Raw genomic sequence first — 20,522 nt, forward strand, 5'->3', positions numbered from 1 at the left:
TTTGTTGTTAGCTGCAGTTCAGGTAGCTGACTTCCATCTATAAAACATCAACTATCACACCTTACATAGTGACTCTCTGAGAAACAATCTTTCTTCCAAAAAGTCAGGTCAGGTCAGTTGCTGGGCTAAAAGTTGATGATGTCTAAAGTTAAGGTTATGTCCATATTGATGGTTAGGATATGCCTTAAAATCCCTCTGAGCTCTTGTTTTTGTTTCCCCCCGCCACATACTTTTTAAAAAGAAAGCTGTGTTTTTCCTGGCAGTGTGATCCATCGCTGTGCAGGAAAGCACAAACATTACATGCACTCACACACATACATCATAGAAGAAGTAGTCAGATATTATTAAACACAACACAGAAGAAGTCAGACAGTCATAGAAGAAGAAGAGATTATATATAGTTATTATTAGTTACAGTTACACACACATACAGACTAAACACAACACAGAAGAAGTTAGATAGAGATTATTAACCACAACACAGAAGAAGTCAGTAGGCCTGTGCGAATAGGGAACTATTCAATTTGGATCCAGACTCAGCCAATTTGGAGGCCGGCGATTTGATTCAGAGCTCCAAACTGGTTTTCCACTTCGATTCAGCTGAAACGGCTCCAAAGCTTTGGAGCCAATTCAGAGATGATTCAGAGATTCAGCCATAGAGTATAATAGGGAATCAATGAAGTATCTATAACTTTGTTGGTTTTGGATGAAACTCATTGGTGTGGTAGCCTCTGCTGAGAGCATGAAGCCTGACAAGTTTCAAGGTGGTGGGTGCAGGGTTTCTGGGAAACTGCATCTCAAATTCCTGAAAGCAAAACTCATGTCACATGTGTGTGTTAAGCCACAGTGGGGTGAAAACTGCAGGGATGGTATCTCTTGCTGAGGTCACAAAGTCTGCCACATTTCAAGGAGATAGGTGCAGGGGTTTCTGGGAAACTGCACCTCAAGCTGCTGACAAGCAAAACTCGTGACATAGGTGACACTGTGTGTGTGTGTGTGTGTGTGTGTGTGTGTGTGTGAAAACTGCAGGCCTGCTAGGCCCTGCTGCAACCACAAAGCCTGCCAGCTGTCAAGGAGAGAGGGGCAGGCGGAGTCTGGGTTCTGGGGCCCTGCACCTCTGGCTGCTAACAGGCAAAACTCATGACATGGGTACTTGTGAGACTCTCTCTCTCTTAGGGTGCAGGGGGGTGAAAAAAACCTACTTCAGGCCTGGATGCTAGGCCCTGCCAGGCCACGAAGCCTGCAAGCTGTCAAAGAGATAGGTGCAGGGGGAGTCCGGCTTCTGGGGCTTGCACCTCTGGCTGCTAACAGGCAAAACACGTGATGTGGGTGGGTGATACTGTGTGTGTGTGTGTGTGTGTGTGTGTGTGTGAGAAGGTGCACCCTCACTGGCACTGGGACCTCTACACAACATGGTACTGTGCCCCAGTGAGGTCTCCTCCTCCCCTACAGTCTCATGCCAGTCCACCGCTTCACATGACAACAGGTAAAATAACTTAGTGACTGACTGAGCACTAGCAGTAGCACCATCAGTATCTCAGGTAGCCAAACTGTCAGAGAGCCCTCCTTTCCTCTCAAGTAGGAGCTGCTTTTTCTCTAACGTATCTGTTAAGGTGTGCTCTCACTGTGTGCCTCTGTGTGTGTGTGTGTGTGTGTGTGTGTGTGTGTATGCTTGTGTTCAGGTGCACCCTCACTGGTGCTGGGGCCTCTGCACAACACAGCAGTGTGCCACAATGAGGTCTCCTCCTCCCCTACAGCCTTGTTCTGGTCCACCACTGTAAACGATGGCAGGTCAAAATAACTTAGCTGGCTCAACACCAGTAGCATCAGCATCAAAGGTACCCAAACAAAACTGTCACAGAGCCTTTCTTTTTATCAAGGAATTGACAGCAAGAAGTAAAAATGTTGTGTTGTTTTGGACATATGATGTTACTCATGGTGTGTGATGGCTTATCTTCTGTTTTTATGCTTATATGTTTATTATGAAAAAAAGGGGAATACTTTAAAAAAAAAAAAAAAAAAAAAAAAAAAGAAGCTTTCAGGTTGAATAACCCTTTGTCAGGCTGAGGAAGTACCTGCAGTTGGTCCTAGATGGAAAGAATAATAAAGAAGCCAGAGGCTGGCCTGGCCCACAATGCAGGCAAGAAAGCCAATCAGTGAAAGTGGAAATGGAGGTGTCAGGGGGTGAGGGACAGGCTGGGGTGGGGGGTTGAGGGGGAAAGGAGGATGTAGCAGTGCGGGTAAAAATGCAGAGGTACCTGGGGAGTCAGATGTCTGGCAGGTTGCAGTGTGTCAGAATTTCACTATCTAATCTATATTGAGTCCATGAGTTTCTGTACCTGCTACCTGGGAGGCTCATAAAGTGCAGTTCATAGGCCCATCTCTGAAAAGTGGTTTCTGCATTCAAACAAGCACCTAACCTCATCACCAGAACTGAAGCCAACTTCCTACAAGTCAAAACACAAAACCTGCCAACTATCTCCAGTACCACCGCAAACTGCACACCAAAATCTATCAAAGACGACAAAACCCAACTACCTGTGGGGGCACATTCCGCACCAAAAAAACACTTGTGCCTCCAGGCCTGATCCCGAGAGGGGACAAATTACAATGCAAACCACTTTTCACAGCCAGGCCTGTGAGCTTCACTTCATCAGCCTCTTAGGTACAGAAACTCATGGACTCAATATAGATTAGATAATGGCGTTCTGACACACTGCAACCTGCTGGACATCTGACTCCCCAGGCACCTCTGCACTTTTACCTACACTGCTACATCCCCCCTTCCCTGCCCACCCCTGACACCAGCCTGTCCCTCACCCCCTGACACCTCCATTTCCATTTTCACTGACTGGCTTTCTTGCCTGCATTGTGCACCAGGCCAGCCTCTGGCTTCTTTACTATTCCTTCCATCCAGGACCAACTGCAGGTACTTCCTCAGCCTAACAAAGGCCATTTGTTTCTCAAGTTCCCTCACTAGGGGGATCACCTGGTTAAGGAGGGCATCGCCAACACTAAAGGTCTTGGTGGCCTTGAGGAAGGGCTTGAGGACCACCAAGATCTGGGAGATGGTACCCCACTCAGCTCTGTTTAGAGGGCTGCTGGTCCCAATCTCCCCAAGCAAGGCTATCTCATGGATGGCCTTCTGTTGCTCCACCAGCCTTTTGAGCATCAGGTATGTGGAGTTCCACCGAGTCTTCATATCCTGCATGATTTTGTGCTGCGGGATGCTCAGCTTTGCCTGTTTCTCCTGGAGCATCTTGCCCCCCTTGATGCTGTGGTGGAAGTAGCCTGCCACCTTCCTGCATTTCAAAATCATCTGGCTTGTAGCAGTAGGGGTGGTGGTGCCATCACTGGCAGCCCTGTCCTCCTCCAAGGCGTCCCTGACTATGAGGTGCAGCCTGTGTGCCACACAGCGGATGCCAACAAAGTTGGCATCATGGACAGCTTTCACCATATTGGCCCCATTGTTGGTGACCATGAACCTGTGGGTGACCTCGGCCTGGCCAATGAGGCACTTCTGCACCAAGCGGTTCATGGCCCCATCATCTCTGTTTCTGTGTGGGACTCATCCAGCACCTCGGTTTGGAGGAGAGCCCACTAACAGCCTGACTGATCACATCAGGGCCCTGTGAGGGAAAGGTAGGCATGATCACCATCCCAGCTGCTCCAGATGTTGGAGGTGAAGTGCAAGGCTACCTGCGGCCCTGCCTTGTGGAGCTCCTCCCTCAAGTACTTCCTGCATGCCTCATAAAGGGAGGGCACCACTGTCTTGCTAAAGGTAGTGTGTGCAGGCACTTTGTGAGATGGGGCCAGAAGCACTATGAGCCGCCTGAACCCTGACCACTCAGCTAGGGAGAAGGGGTGGCTATCCAAAGCAAGCATCTCCCCACCAGTCTGGGTGATCTTGCTTGTCTTTGCAACTTGCCCCCCTCTGTCTGCAGCTTTCCCCCGCTGCACCCCCTATGAAAAAGTGCTGCCTACACTGTTGGCGGCACCTGCAGGCGGTCAACGCTTGCCACTCCCCCCGCCATTGACACCACTGGGTGGCAGTGATGGCGCCATCAACAGCAGCCCTGTTCCCCTCCAACGCATCCCTGACTATGAGGTGCAGCTATTAACACTTTCCCTTTTGTTTTCCATTTTCCTAAGAAGGAAATGACTCACAAAACTTGTAATAGAATCTAGTGTCCTATCCACAATCTGCCATCCTGTGGGACAGCACACGGGCTAACACCCATGGACTGATACCACACATCAACCTTACATGCCACATTTGATCCATGGACTGGCCCTGCACTACTCATTTGGCTCATGGAGGCCAGAAGTTTGAGCGCCTATGTTCTAAATATGTGGACCCATTTTGATTTCAGTTACCACAGTGTAAATCTGACATAATTTTAATATAATAATAGTTGTGATTGACACTAATGGATGTGAGCAGAATTTAGGTAATAAACACCCATACCTATATATACAGTTACGAGAGATTATAGAAATAGCATCAGAAATGCTGATCTAAATTGGAGGGATAAAAGATTAGAGTACCTGAGAACTGGGCTTAAAGCATACAATTTAGGCCAAAATTAGTAGTCACTTTTGCATAACTGGGCTGTGTTTATTTATACAATGTCTTACACCAGGATAGGGGTCAAGCGGATCGCAACTACAAATTTCTTCCTTTCTTTCTAGCCTTGAGCTCAAGCCGCTACACCTTCTTGCCTTGCATTGTTTAAGAACATCCATTGATAAAGTAAAAATTTGAACATACCAGTGAGTAAGGGTTTTTATTGCTACACTTCAATATATAATTTGATCCATTACTTGCTTAGCAGAGTTCTTTTGCTTTCAAAGTCTATTGAAAACGTTGTTAAGATGCAGTAAGTTGTGATTTCCTTTACTTACATTTTAAATTGTGATTAATTACAGAAGGAAAGAAGGAAAAACTCAAAGTTAGTAAAAATGCCCTTGAAGTAACACTTCCTGTCAGCATTCATTTAAACATGTTCATGATAAAGTATCACCCAGCTGTAGATGAAAGATGCAGTGACATTGTTCAGAAAATTAATTTGTCCATGATCAGTAATAGTAAGATATGACAGTACATGTATTGTATTTGGTCTAGCTGGACGTACATATCACAGCCTTCACAGTCTTATAAGAAATCCCATCTAGAGAGATAAATGTCTCCTTTTTTTACACTATTTCCAGTTAAAATTGTACTTTCCCAGTTGACAGACTGACACCATGCATTAGTCATAAATGATCAATTCAGCTTAATTTGAGACTTCCGTGGCATGGCAAGAGCTATACAAAGTGTCATCAATATTTAAGTAAAAGAGTGTCCCACTTGTTCAGCCAACCTACAATAGGACTTGCATGCTGAGGTCTGACACTCTGTCTGTTTATTATTAGTCATTAAAATTTTTCCTCATTGCTTTTTGAGATGGAACTGATGATGCCTGAAATAATCATTTTTAAAATTTCTGTATTTTGTCTTGTTTTCTTCTTCACATCTGTGGGCATGTGTGCCACCATCTCTTTTGCAATATTACCTACCCAGGCTATAATCTGGTTTCAGACTGGCTTCTGTGACCAGGCCTGTATTTGGTGAGAGTCTGCCTTGGTTTTACACATTATACTGTAGTTAAGTAGTCTAGTGATTCTGAGCAAGGGTCTGAGCAGTTTACTGTGTTGCAGTCTTTGATTTGTTCTTTCCCATGGCCAGCATATGGAAGATTTAGGAGATAGTCTATGATCTAGAATATTTTGGTCTTATCAGGGCTATTTGTTCCATTGTTTGGGAGACTAGAAGTGTAGAGCCTGGAAAGCAGTGATATATAAAAGGGATCATATTTTAATTTGAATATAGCTTTTAATCTTTTGTCCCTTTTTTAGTGGAGAAAACACATGTCGTTTTCTTTCCTGTCCTATTTTATGGCACAAGAGCCACACTGTAAATGGTTTTGTCCGTAGTTAGTATACTATAACTTGTTCAAAATTCTTTTCTTCCAAATTTTATTATGGCATATATACACACACACACACACTTTTTCTCTCTTCTTCTTTGTAATGTTCTGTCATTCATTAGCAATACTGTGTCTCCACTGCTTTTGTGGATTTCTTAATTTCAGCAGTGGAGTTTCTATATACATATGCTTCTATGAGCAGATGTCTGAATTCACTTCCTTTTAAGAGTTAGGTTTTATTAACACAGAAATTAATAACAACACAACATGAAAGATGATCCAAACCTTCTTCCTATGCTCTCAGTGTATATCTGTCAGAAATGCTGGGCCTCACTAAAAAGCGCTGCATTACTGATACTAAAAATACAGTACTATAACTTTTGGGCCACTTACAAGACAGCTAAACTGGGTTTAAATCACAGGTCAGCAACCTAAGGCCTGGGAAGCAGTTCTGGCTCACAGATGTGGCTCAGAGCAGATGTGGCTTTGGCAGCATTTGGCAGCAGGGTGCAGCAGGTTGCTCTCATTTCATCATGCTGTAGGCAGCACCCAGGCCTTTGGTTTAAGGAAAGCTCTGCCCATCCTACACTGCACCTGAGGCTTCATCAGAGAGGTCTTTCCCTGTGCTGTGATGCAGCTGGGAAAAGTGGTAGAAGTGGCCCAGTTCTAGTGCCCACCCTCCTGCAAGCGAAGCTGGGTTGTTTCTTGGCCCCATTGGAAAACATTGCTGACCTCTGATGTAAGTGTTAGACAGTTGTTATTTACACATATTTAGCATTCTTATATGTGGCGAGCAGTAATTTCACAAAATGAGAGGTGTGGCAGGAAAAGTAACTAAAAGGAGCACGCTAATTAAAGAAACTCTCCATCTCCGATACCCAGTTATATTCAACACAATTTCTGATCAAACATGCAGTGATTTAAATTCAGATTAACTCCACTGTCTCCATTAGTGCAACTGAGGTTGCAATCTGGTGTATTATTTTATACAATATTTGCTTTCACCACCTTGTCACCCTGCATATTGTCAAGTCTTTTGTTTGCAGTTATCACCATATTTTATGCTTTATTTAGAATTCTTCCTCCCAGAAATAAAACCTTCCAAAATTAATTCTTTTTTAAAGTATGGGATTTTTATATTAGTTCCATGACTTTTTAAGGTTCCAATTTAGGATTTGGGGGTTATTTAGGATTGATACTATTATACCATTACTTTCACAGTTCAGGGTGCAAGTTACACTTCTCTTGCATATACACCGAGTGCAAGATACCCCTATCATACACTTTATGTTAAAATATATGTTTAAGATTTGGGGCTTAATTTGGCTCCATTGCATTCATAGCTGTTGCACCTTTTTACTACATATGCACTGTTGCCAACTGTCATGATTTTTGGCATTGCTCTTAAAGTCTACGCTTCAGGAAAGCGAAAAACTTAGCTCTTTCTTTTGTGTATATATAAATATATAGACTATAAATAAGCCTAGACTATAAAAACAATGCCAAAAATCATGACAGCTGGCAATAGTGTATATGCATTAGTTGTTTTATCTAAGGTAAATCTTCCTGTGTATCTTTATAATATAATCATTTGAGATGGAAGCCACCTCATGATATTACCAATGTCTTTGAAGCTCTGCCATAACAAAAATTAAACTTTTTATGTACTGAGTTGAAATAACATAACATCAGTTCCTAAGACATGAAATAACATAACATGAAATAACATAGCATAACATTAGTTCCTAACATTAGTAAATTTGTGTAATTTTGTGTAATCCATGCTTTGGTATTTCTTCCACAGAATGAAAAAAAATACTAAGCTCTGTATCTGTTGATGTTGTTCCAGGTTGAATTTTTAGAATTGAATTGTATTCATGCAAGAATTTTTACTTATGGTAGTTCTCTCTCCTTTTTGACCAGGATTCTTAGGATCATCTTGTGAAGAAAAACTTGACCCCTGTGCATCATCTCCCTGCAAGAACAATGGGACCTGCTATGCTGATAGGCTTACCTACTACTCCTGCAGTTGTAGTTCTGGATTCACAGGACCTACCTGTGCTCAGCTGATTGACTTCTGTGCTCTGAATCCTTGCGCACATGGCATTTGTCGCAGTGTTGGAACCAGTTATAAATGCCTCTGTATTCCTGGTTTGTACCAAGCAGTTCCACATTATGTAAATCTTTTAATACTTCTTACACAGCTTCCGATATATAGTTTAAAATTACTTCCTTTTTTCTTTTCAGTATATAATACACATTGAGCAGATGTTCTATCTCTTTAGAATAATGATAGGAATCTCCACATTCCATTTGGATAATCAAAAATTGCGGGGTAAGCACCGAAACACTGAGTTCCATATGGCTTGGTTTATATTTACAGCTGTATTATAAAACGATAGCTTGCAGGGTGAAGTTTTTAAAGATGAGGCATCAAATAATAAATGAAAAATGGAAACTTAAGGAACGAGAATGCTTGAAATCAACTAATTGGGAAAGGCTGCAAATATGAAGTAATAAATATAAACCTCTCACAGGAACTTAGGGAAAAGTATGATCTTTTCCTTAAGACCCCAGTCCTGCACTCCATATTCACACAGGTTAACCCCACTTATTAATTGCAGTGGGACTGCTCATGTGAATACTGATAGCAGGATCAGGTAGTAAAATTGTCGTGGAGTATATAGACAGAAAGTATGACAATTTGAGGTTACTTGGAGGAAAGGAGGTTTTTTCCTTTTTGCCTATATATGCTTTTATTATAATGTTAGGTGTAAATCTAGGAGTTGCAGATGGGCATGAAACTATAGGGGTAGATGGGCTGGTGCCTGTTGGTTTTGGCAGTTATACAGATATACCCATATTGCAGACTAAACAGTCCAGCAATTATAACAATTTCAGAGTAGAATTCAAATACAGTGTTATTGTGAGTTAAACTTGCAGGCAAAGAAAAATCTCTTCTCTTCATCAGTGCTTATTATTGTGCACATTAACAGATAGTAATAAGCCAGGCTTTATATTTGAAAATGTAAAGGGAGAAACAATATCAACAAAGAAAACAATGTTATTTTTGTTTCCAAAATGATTTTAACCCAGTTAGCAGTTTTTCACATTTCAGCATAATGCCCTTTTTCTTGTGGATCAGGAAGTGGGTAGTGATAGCCTTGGTTCTTTGCAGAGGAATCCTGCTAGCAGACATATGGACTTGTTACTTTCATCTTTAGATAGTAAGCTAGTAATGTTTTAGGGATGATATGCTCAGCTAGAAATGAGAGAATCAATGAAAAGAGCCAGAGTGACATCTTATACTGAACTATTGTGCTGTTTTACCATGTTGTCATCAATGTGTATTAGTGCAGTAGGATGACATGCAACATGGCCAAGCTGTGCTCTGCAGTTCTGTTCAATATAACAGCTGTTCTTTGCTCTCCTTCATATGGCTTCTCAGTAACTAGGGCAGGAAGCCTGGTGCAACTGCCCCAGGCACCAACTTTGTGGGGAGTCAGGGGTTGTGGAAAAAAAACCAATGCCATCAGCTGCATGACCTCTGCAGCAGCTGGGAGTGCTCTGTGGCTTCTAGAAAAATTGTGTGTGTGTGTGTGTGTGGGTGTGGGTGTGGGTGGAAGGGCGGGAAGTTCTCCTCTATTCTTTTCCCTTACCTTCCTGGTTTGGCAGAGAAGAAGGGATCCCATCAACAATAGTCCATCTATTTAGCCTTCCTTATTTAGGTTTGTTATATAGTCTGACAGTTCTGGGTACTTCAGTAATTGTAGCAAAAATACATCAAATGAAATTCTTACATGCCATGAGAGGCACTACAGGATAAACCTTCACTTTGAGTGTTACTGCTTTAGATGTTTTGATGCTTTTCCTCTGCTCCAAATAATACCATAAAATCTCCAGAGTGAGAAACTTGAAGTCTGTTCTTAGTACTCTGATGCTGTACAGAATGATATTGGCAAGATGAGATTTAGGGCTGTAAAGCTGGTATTTTGGTTTGATTGGGCCTGTGACTGACTGTTCATTCTTGCAAGGAGAGGCATTGCTGACTGTTTCAGGTGAAATGACCACTTTCCCTGACAAGTGAATTCTCTTTTGAGATGCCTAGGCTGTAAGATTGGCCACTAATTTGAATGAGCTATAGTTACTTCCTAAAGGCAATGTAGATTTATTTGATATATTGATTCAGGGCAGATCTGTATACAGCTGATCTGCAGAATATCAGTCTTTCGGAGTGGAACAGAGAATATTGAGTTGTCTCCGGTGAATTATTTCTCCAGTAGAACGAAACATTTGCTTTGAGAAATAGAAGATTTTGAATGGACTCTATTACCGTAGTATTGCTAGAAAATATTTGTAGTAATCTTTATGACTGAGGGGCAAGGGTAGGGATTTGAACCGTCACAAAAGGTTTTGAATGACAACAAATGACATAGTTGCTCATAAACCAACTGAAGATGGTTGAAATCTTGTAGTAGGAATTTGGTAATGTTGTGAAATTACATAATTTCCCTCAGAGGGAAGAAAAAAATAAAGCTAGGAAATGGCAGGCAAAGAAATGCCATGCTAGCATCACCCCACGATTCACTTACTGCCTGGAGAACATGAGTATAAACAAGTGGAATCAAAGCTTACAGCATTAGAACAGTAAAATTTTTAAGGGATTATCTTGAATTCCACCGTTACTTGCTTTTAGGAAGGCCTTTCTGCCACAGATATTTAGGATATGTGAATGGTACCAAACTTTATGAGATCATTTGCTCCCATAATAGTTGTGTATATTTAGTGTTCAGTGTGAGCCCTGGACTAGTGATTGGCATTAATATTAGACAAATATCCTGCTGTTTCCCAGCACCTAGTATGATTTCTACATTTCAAGAGGTAAAGATGGCAGATTTTCCAGTCTTCATTACTGAAGCATTTAATTACTTTGCTTTTAGTTTGCATAATAGAGGAAGCCCATGAGAACAGGTTAATTTGGGTAACTTGTTGAAGAGTGACAAGAGCAATCATATTTAAATATAGCTAACATCCTATTTTATAAAGAGCAAAATACAAATCCTATCAGGTTGCTAATTTTTTCTGTATTCAATAAAAATACCTTTTGATTACAGATAGGAGGACTTGCCAGGTGTTGTTTTTCCAAATTCATTTGCTAGAACTACAAGCTTGATGAGATGGTAGTACTAACACTTTCATTCCTGGTATCTTTTTCTGTCAGCACAACTACATGGGATGGGAGAAACTGGAAGGACAGCTGGAAAAGATGCTTTTATGTAGCCTGGCAGCCATCGCCAGATTGCAGATCCACGGTCAACAGTGTGTCTCTGGCTCTAATTGCCTCCTGCATCTTTCTGTGTTTGGTCATGGTTGCAGGAGCTTCTTTGAGCAGGTCATACTTGCTTGAGAACTCATCTAGAACCTTGTAGAATTGCAGGTGCTCCGTGGTCCATGGTATCCCATTGGGCAGCATGTAAACTCACTACTCTCTCAGCAGGTGCCCTGTGAAATATCTGCCTAAACAGGCTGTTTTTGTTTCTGCCCCAGTCACCAGCTTGCAGATCTGGCTTATGTACCTTGCCCCGAGGAAGAGGAGGACATCTGGCATTCTACCAGTTGGTCTTGTGTAGTGCCTTTCTTGCCTCCTCCTCCCATTTGGATCTCCAGAAGATGCCCCCTCTGGATTTTATGCGTGACATACTTTGGCAGGGGGAGTAACAGTGCTGTGTACAGGAGTACTGGTAGCAAAACCACCTTCATGAGCGACATGGACACCGCCCTGCCCTCCCCCATGAAGAGGAGGCATGTGTGCCACAGTCCCAACCACTGTTTCACTTGGGCCTCTGTCTTTTCCCATGCCTTCCAGTCACTCAACTGAGGGTCAAAGTCCACCCCAAGGATCTTGACCCCCCTCATGAGGGACAGAGACCCCAGGGACAACAAGTCCCTGAGTTTGCCCAACACCAGACAAGTGAGCTTGGTCCCTGCCACTGCTTCGTAGATCTGCATGCTTCTACACCCTTTTGACTGACCACTTGTCTCTGCACAGATGCTGAGGTTGTCCATGTAGGCCAGGACCCTGGTCTCTTTCCCACTGCCACTGTCGATCAGGACTCCACTGATCCTGGGATCCTACGTGATCCACTGGGCAAGGGGCATCTTCATGCAGATGAAAAGGATTGGGGAAAGTGGGCAGCCCTGTTGGACCCCTGCCTGTCCCATATTGGTGCACTCAGGAACCTGTTGACCAGCACCTTGCTGCTCCCATTCCTGTACCAGCTGATGACCTTTGGAAGGATGCCCATCTTCTTCAGCGCCTCGAAGAGGAACCAGTGGGATACTTGGTCATAGGCCTTCTCAAGGTCCAGGTTCAGCATGGCAACTTTCTGCTATCTCTCTGATTGAAGCTGGAGTGCATCTCATAGCTGCAGCAGGGCACTATGGATCTGGTGCCTCAGCACTGCACACAACTGATCGTAATGGATGATGGATCCTAGGACAGATTGAAATCACTCAGCCAAGACTTTGGCCAGCATCTTATATTCAAAGCTGAGGAGGGTAATGGGCCTCTAGTTCTTCAGATCCCCTCTGGAGTTGACAAGAAGGGTCTTGAGGCCCTGGCCCATCCCAGCCCCCTGCAGTTGCTCTCGCAAGACCTCCAGGTTGGGACCCACCTGGTCTCAGAAGGCCATGTAAAACTCCTGGCCAGGCATCTTACCATTCTTGAAGCAGCAGAGGATCTTGTCGATCTCCTCCAGCATCCACTGCTTCTCCAGCTTCTCCTGCTCATCTTTCTGAGGGTTCAGGTGAGCTCTTGCAGGCACTGCTGCATGGCCCCTGGGTCCTCTAGGCATGCAGTGTAGAGCTCCCAGTAGAAGGCTGCCATCTCCAGCATCCCCTCCTTCAACTGGCACTCTACCCCTGCTCCATCTCTCAGGCTGGTTATGGACTCCTTCTTGGTCTTCAACCTGCTAAAGTTAAGCAGGCCACTCCTCTCTCTCCTCCACTCAGGGGGCCTGAACTTGGAAGATCTTTTTTCCTGGCCTGTTCACTGTACCAGGCTCTGATCTGGACCTTTACCTCCTGGGGGCGGACGGGTGTGAAATTCAACAGCAGCCAGTATAGTAGTGAGAAAGAGCAATAGGAAGAGCCAGACAAATTGACAGCATCATCCCTTGAATAGAATGGCTATTCAGTACACTGTGAGCAGCTTAGCTTATCTGGCCAGCATAATACTGCTGCTCTTCCGGCCAGTGCTTGTTAACAAGAGGAAGGACATGGTGAAAAAGCATTCCAACAGGGAAAATAGAAGCGTCTGGGATGAAAAGCTTCAGAAGGGAGCCAGGTTCTGTGTGATCAGTGTTTCATTGCCACAAGAAGCCTTTTGATCTTTGAGTAGTTTTTGTCTTGATGTGCAACTAAAGTTGCATGCCAGAACTAAAGATTTATGTAGTAAAATGTCAGCATGTCTGTTCTCAAAAGGTATCTTTTGTTATTGATAAGAAACAAATATGCTTTAGGAATTTTGCAAATTGGAATCTGCTTAGGGACATACTCAAGCTTTGCATGATACAGAAGAAAACATGCCAAATCAGCCAACATCTCTGCCTTGCAGACACTAGGTAAACTTCTTTCTAAATTCTAGGGGAAAATGCATTTCTTTAAACAGCAAGCAGTCCTTTTTAGAGGAGGTCAGTGACTACAGGAAAATCTGCAGGATTCTTTATTATTTCAAGGCATATTGGAAGTTACAGTAGTCATACAGAGAAATTTTAATCTTCACAGCCATGGGCCTTACGTGTGGTTCTGGAAACAAAGAGCTGGTTAACTGCTGTGTACAGGATTTAAAAAAGAATCTGCATTTCTGAGATTTGCTATGTAAATCTCTGTAAAGTCTTTTATTGGTTTTTCATTTTTGCCCTGGATTTAGTAACTCAGTACTTGGACATACAACACACTTATAGCAAAATAAAAAAAGCAGACATGCTGTTTAGCCTCACACTTGTATAATTCACTTGACTCTGGTATAGAATTACTGCAGAAAAAATTAGAGAGAAAACCACACTGGAATAAGTTATACCACTGTGTGTATTGTGTGACTTCAGTTTATTCTGGGCTAATCATTTACTTGAGGCAAATAAGCTGTTGCCTCTTCCCTGCCTTCTTGTTTTGAGGCACAGTACTAGGTGCCTACAACATGTAGTTACCATGGAATAGCTGCTTATCTGTCTGTTTCAGATCTCAGTGTAATCTGTGTTGATATACAAAACCCATGTAAGGTATGCCAGTTTGAATGTGTCATGTATCCAGGCCCTCTTGTTCACTGGTGGTTTTAAAATGTTTTCTTGTTCTATAGCTCTTTTTGTATTTCCACTTGGACATATTCATGTGGGCCTTAGGGAAGTAATAGACCAGGCCCAGAATTTAAATGCAGGTGTCTTACATAGTACTTCCTTAGTTGAAATGTTTCTGGTAGTTCTATTTGTGACATTTTAAGCAAAATATTTAAGCAGCTGCTTTGTATATTGGCAAGCATTGTGCATATAATCATAAGCTTCAATATTTGGTATAGTTTTGATAGGTTTAGTTTTGGTGAAAGGGATCAGATTGACAGCTCTGGTGAATACAGTCCCCCTCTTATCTACTGGGATAACTTTTCATATGGTCTGCTTGCTGTCGCAACCTGGTGTATTGGTCGCAGTCTTGGCCGACACAATTGAGCAGGTGGGGGCTAGTGGCGGAGAGTCAGGCGGCTAATACCCATATGGTTGCAGAAAAGATTTTTATTCTTACTTATGCTACCAGAAAGTTGTGTAGCGCAGGTTGGGCTTGGTTACAAACGACAGCTGCAGAGCCAGTCGATAGCTATTAGGTGGACGAATCACTAGTCGGGTTGAACTCGAGCATGCAAGGGTAGGGTACACCAGGAGATGACGGTGGCAGAGAGACATTCACAAGTGGCCGGCTTGTGAACTAGCTCAAGGTGTGTTTTGGCGGGTCTCCGCTTTGGGCGGAAATGTGCCGACTTAAATATGTTTTTGTCAGCCAATTACAAGGCGAATTGTGTGGAATATTCTAAGTGATCACGCACCGGCCGTGTGCGCTGTGCATGGCTGAGGATGCGCGATTTATTGGTTGGGACTTTCCACCTATTGTTTTTACTTGTTTCAGCTTTTAGCTCTGTGTCATTGGCACCCACGTCTATCTCTGGCAGAGACACTTGCCAATAAGCCTGAAACTTTATTTAAGGAGATTTAGTCTTTGGCCATTTTATAAAGTAAGATAGGAGGTTAGGGCTATGGGAGCTGGAAGTGAGTCTTCAAAACTTCCCTCATAACAGGGCCACCAAGTATCCACTGGAATTCCTATGATAGTGGCTAGCTATGAATGGCTCTGCAGCTCATTAGCTTGGAAGGTTAGAGTCCCCCAATTAGCAGTGGTTAAAGTAGATTTAAAAAGTCCTCTCATCATATCATTCATGCACTTTTTGCCAAGACAGGTAGAGGAGCAGGAGTAGAAGTAGGAAAGCTGAGCTCTGCGTGCTTTTACTCCAACAAAATGGCAATTTAAGAGGGAGTTCTAGCCATCTAATATATGTGCCAATGATCCCCACAACACCTACTTTTAAAGAACATCAATGTAGTGAAGTTAAGTTATTCAAAAGACTGGAAATACCACAGTGATTGTATGCGCAACTCTCATTCTCCCCTCTTCATGTCTGCTTTAGTTTAGATTTTTAATTATGATTGTTGTCTTTTGCTCACATGGATTGTCAACAGGATTTGAATCACAGACCTACAGATCCCCAACACAGACTTCTTTCAGGTGAAGAGGTGACCTTTTTATAGATCCGTCCTCTAGAAGATGATAGGAAAGCCCATGGCAAAGTGTGTGTCATAATTATTTGTAAGGCATTGTAGAAATGTTGCAAGTCAGGTTTCTCAGGGTCTTTTTCTGGTCTAAGAACAGGGCTTGTCTAGTAATTAGAGCAGTAGTTAAGGCAACGGAGGGTGAAACTCTATTCTGGTATATTCATTTTCAAAAGGCAGAGTGGCAAAGGGGAAGAGTCATGGTACTAATGTATTAAATACTTGGGTTCCATGAAGTCTCTCAATTACTTTATTTGTAAAATGGACAAATAAACCTTGTCTTCCCCTTGGTCAGGCTTATACAGGAGTCATTAATAAGGCCGGTGGATTGCACAGAAATATTGCATTAACTTGGTAGTTAAAGGTGAGAGCGATCCAACCCGGCCTAGTATGACTCCCTTTAGGCTAGAAGATATTTCATGGAGGAATCTCTTTTGTGTGTGTGTGTGTGTGTGTGTGTGTGTGTGTGTGTATGCACGCACACACACACTCACACACACATGCACACATATATATAATTTAGAATTCCAGAATATTTGATATGTAGTTTAGCTGAAACGTGGTGCTATTTTCTTAACTTTAGAGCCTATCAGTTCCACTTCATTTTCTTGCATTTCTTCTTCAGAAAGCAATTCTGTTTTTGAGGAGAGGATATCACTTCCAATTACTGAGGCAAAGGACCACACAGTTTTGCTCATAACTGTAACCTCAGTGCCATCCATCTTTTTATGCATTGTTTCTACCAGTAGACATATAATGTCAGCTTGGTTTTCATCTATGTTACTTTTGTCTCAGAGTTACATAAAAAGAATTTTAAGGAGGTTTAATTTAGCTCAAAGAATGAGAAGACTGTTTAATTGTCTTGTTTTCTGGCTAGGGTGCAAGGTCAAAGAGTGACAAATGGTAAACGTTTTGCTTACAGGTCTGTACTGTCCACATAACCCTGAAAAATAATGTTTAATATCAATGGATTTTTTTATTATTGTAAAATTGGGTTATTATGTTTTGTTATTGTAAAATTGCTTTGGACAGGGGCATCTTATACTATCTAATAACTCGTGTAATAGAATTTTAATAATAGAAATTAGAAAGCACAAGAATAAACCCTAAAAAGTGTTTATTAAACTTACAAAGCAGTGTAATGCTTTGTGGCTGGGGGAATAATATATACAGTTACTAAGTTATTTATATATATATGTCCTCATGATATATCACTAGTGGGAAGCTTAGGGTAGGTTCAAAGACAAATCTCAATGAACCTGATTGTAGGATAAGTAGCTGTGTTTATAGAGACATGGATCTTATTACTAAACTGCCTGCTTGACTATCCAAAAGGTCATACATAAGAAAGTACAATATGAGAACCAGTTTTCAAATGACGAGTTTCAAATTATGGTTGTTAATATGGACTACCAGAAAAGCTTTACCATTGATTGACAAAGAAAATTGTGGTGGTTTTTTTTTATCTTTGTCCAATCTTGGCTTTCCAGCGAGCAGGAGTGAAGTGAAAAAAACAAAGGCTACAGATTCAATCCCTGAGCAAACAGTTTGTAACATCCAGCTCAAGTGGCCTTGAAATCTCTGTGAATATAAGGGTTTTTATTAAATGAAATATCTCCTCTCTTGACACAGGCTGTGTACCTACCTTTATGCTCTTGATCAAAGGTAGACTGCAAATTCTATAATTATCCTTCAGTTGAATTCACATGGGCAAACCCTGTCCACCAAGTGAAGTCTTGTTGATTTTAGTGGGGCTCCATATGGCTCACAGTCTTGCATTATGTTTTAAGGATCACTGTAAAATAAAGGGAAGGGTTAACATGTTTCAGAGTGATTACCAATAAAAGTGTGACTGTCCACAACAGTACCCTATGGGTATTGAAGAAATAAGGCATCCAATGTTCAGAAGTTTGATGTGTAACTGAAATTTCTCAAGTCTACTACATGATAAAAAAATTACCTTGGATAGAACTTGCAGTGTTTTGATGGTTTGCTCATTTAGGGTCTGATTCAGGGTTTACTGAAATCAATTGGAACCTTTTTATTGATCCCATACTCTGTCAGAACAGTACTTTTAATTCCAGACCTATTCTTTTTGTTTATTAATAACTTTCCCCCCCATCCTTATAATCTTGTTTTAATTGAGTAGCCATATTAGGTAGTATTGTCCATTTTGAATGAAAAAGAATCCGAACTTTTTAATTTATAAACTTTGTGTGGTTGAAAATAGAAGTTAATGGAACTTCAGATATAATTTGTCTCTGCAGTTGTAGAACTCCTACCTGCTAATTGAACAGCTTGTAGAACCACAGCAGTAAAAGGGTGAGAAATATAATATTGTTCTGGCCTTGGCTTCTAAAGCATGAGGATTTGGAGCTTGTAATTCATTAAAAATAATGTAGATATTACACAGAGGGAAGCATGACATTAAATATCAACTCCAGGATAAATTGCCAAACTGCTAGAGTGAATTTTGCTGCTGTTATATAGGTAGTACATGAACAAAATCAAGAATCCAGAGCCACCCATCCCACACAGAAACACATGCCCAAGTTGCAACAGAGTCTGTTGATCCCAGATCAGCCTCATCAGCCATCTTCAGACCCACAGATAAGGGAATCATGATAGACAATCATCTATGACTGTGTGGGATTGCCTATGATTGCCAATGAGTACATAAACATTAAATTTGTTAATAAGGTTGTATATGCAATCCAAGACAAGTTTTTTCCCCATTTAACCTAGGGGTAAAAACTCCTTCTCTTGGATTCAAGCACAAGATGGTGGGGAGCAGTTAGTTGCTGCAGCTCCAACTCCAACCCCAACCTGGGGTCACAAATGGTGTCAGAACTGCTGCCCACCCCTCATCTCCTCTTCTTGTTCTAATTAGCCTATACAGGGAAGGAAAGCTCCTTTTCCACCCTGCCTTTGCTGGGTTTGAATCCAGAAATTCAAGTGGGTGACAACACCTATTGATTTGCCTCCACCAAGTGCTGCTGGAGAGGGTAATGGATTTGTCTTGGTTTATTTGACCTGAACTGTAGTGGCTCCTAGACCTGCTCCAATAGTGATTTGTAAAGCGATTATCTGCTAGTGAAGTGCACCACAGCAAGCAGCACAAAGCAGAAATGCTCTCCTGTGCAAGGCAGCCTGTCTGAGTTAGCCTCTTTTTGTTTAAGGATGAGATAGGCATGAGTATATTTGAGTGCCAGGGAAGTCTTTGAGAGATGCTAGAAAAGCTCTGAGGAAGAAATGGTATACATAAGAGAGACCTTAGGAGTAATGCCTACCTGATCCTTGAACAAAGAGTCTCGCTCAGACAGGCTGCTCTGTAGAGGATGGCATTTCTGCTCTGGGCATTTTCCACCATGGTCTGCAGGCAGATGCTTGCTGAGGTGAACATCACTGGCAGATAATTATGTTAAAAATCACTATGGGAGTAAGTCTGGTAGGGTGCACATGGTTTCAAATGGCGAAAATATGGAACCACCATGGAGACGGAGGGCGTTTGAGGAGGTGAACTGCGTTCTGGCATCCAGAGGAAAGAGGATCAGGTATGTGCATCTGTTTGTGTAAAGTTGGGAGCCTGAGGCTGCAAAAAGATATTACATTTATCTAGAGATAAACCATTTTATCCTGGGGCAGTGTGCAATTATACAGACGTCCATGTCTGTTGTCCTGGGATAAACCCTAAACAAGTTTCCTAGATAGGAGGTAGTAACAATTTATCCCAGTGTATTGCAAAGTACATCTGTTTAGTTATCTAAGGATTGCATCATTATATCAATTGCCATGTACAGATGTTCAAGCTTCATCTGGCAGAGCAAAAATGGCTTCTCAGAGAGGGAAAAAAAAGTTTCTCCCAGGATACTGAACATCTGCATGCTTTCCCCAGCTTAATTCTTATTGGGGACCAGGAGGAGAGGAGGTGAGGGAAAAGGCTTCTGTGCCTTCCCAAGACTGGGATCACTAGTGTGAATAAGGTGCAAGGGAGCAGCAGCTGCCCCCCTAACATCCCATAGACTGAGTGGAAATAGGAGGAGTAGCTGACAGCTGCTTCTCATTTGCTTCTCAAACTGGAGTTCCCTAAGTGAGAAGCAGGCAAGGGCTTTGCTGTGCCAACCCCTCTGCTCAGCTCTCAGACACTGGAATTGAGTGCAGGGCAGAGATGGGAGCCAGGTCCTGGCCCTTCTTGTTTCCCCTTGCCTCCCATACTTCACAGTGGACCCAGATCAGTGTTAGGAAAGGCAGGTTGCTTTGTTGCAGCAGCAATGCTTGGGAAACTTGATGGTATGGAGAAATACCCCTGCCTTGCCCTGCACTGCTCTGAGTCAGCCTGGAGCAGTACCGTGTGACACAGGTTGCTGTGCCCCTTCCACAAGACTCCCAGAGCCATGCATAGTAATTGAGTGCTTCCTCTCCCTGTCACCCCCCAACTCTCCCTGCACTCCTCTGGAGAAGTGCAAGGTGCAGAGGCTATTCTGTGGGGGAGAACCAGGAAGGTTCCCACTATTGGCACTGGATTTATGACCCAAATACCTTGTCCCAGACAGACCCAAACCCTCAGACCAACTATGACCTCTTCATTTGATAATAGGCAAACTTTATTGATACTGAGTGATGGATAAGAATAATGCAGGCAAGGCAAAAAAAAAAAAAGATAACCTCCTCAATTCTATATCTA

General features: G+C 42.4%; 1 protein-coding gene across 1 annotated transcript in view; it reads left to right on the forward strand.

Annotated features, from left to right (window-relative positions):
- Positions 1–20,522, forward strand: part of DNER (delta/notch like EGF repeat containing) — a 242,759-nt gene that overhangs the window by 164,414 nt on the left and 57,823 nt on the right. The window contains exon 8 of the mRNA XM_019532557.1: positions 7,893–8,120. Within this exon, the coding sequence (XP_019388102.1) occupies positions 7,893–8,120 (228 nt within the window). The remainder of the gene's footprint in view (positions 1–7,892; positions 8,121–20,522) is intronic.

This window comes from Crocodylus porosus, unplaced genomic scaffold (genome assembly GCF_001723895.1).
Source record: "Crocodylus porosus isolate Cpor-Errol unplaced genomic scaffold, CroPor_comp1, whole genome shotgun sequence".
Taxonomy (NCBI): domain Eukaryota; kingdom Metazoa; phylum Chordata; order Crocodylia; family Crocodylidae; genus Crocodylus; species Crocodylus porosus.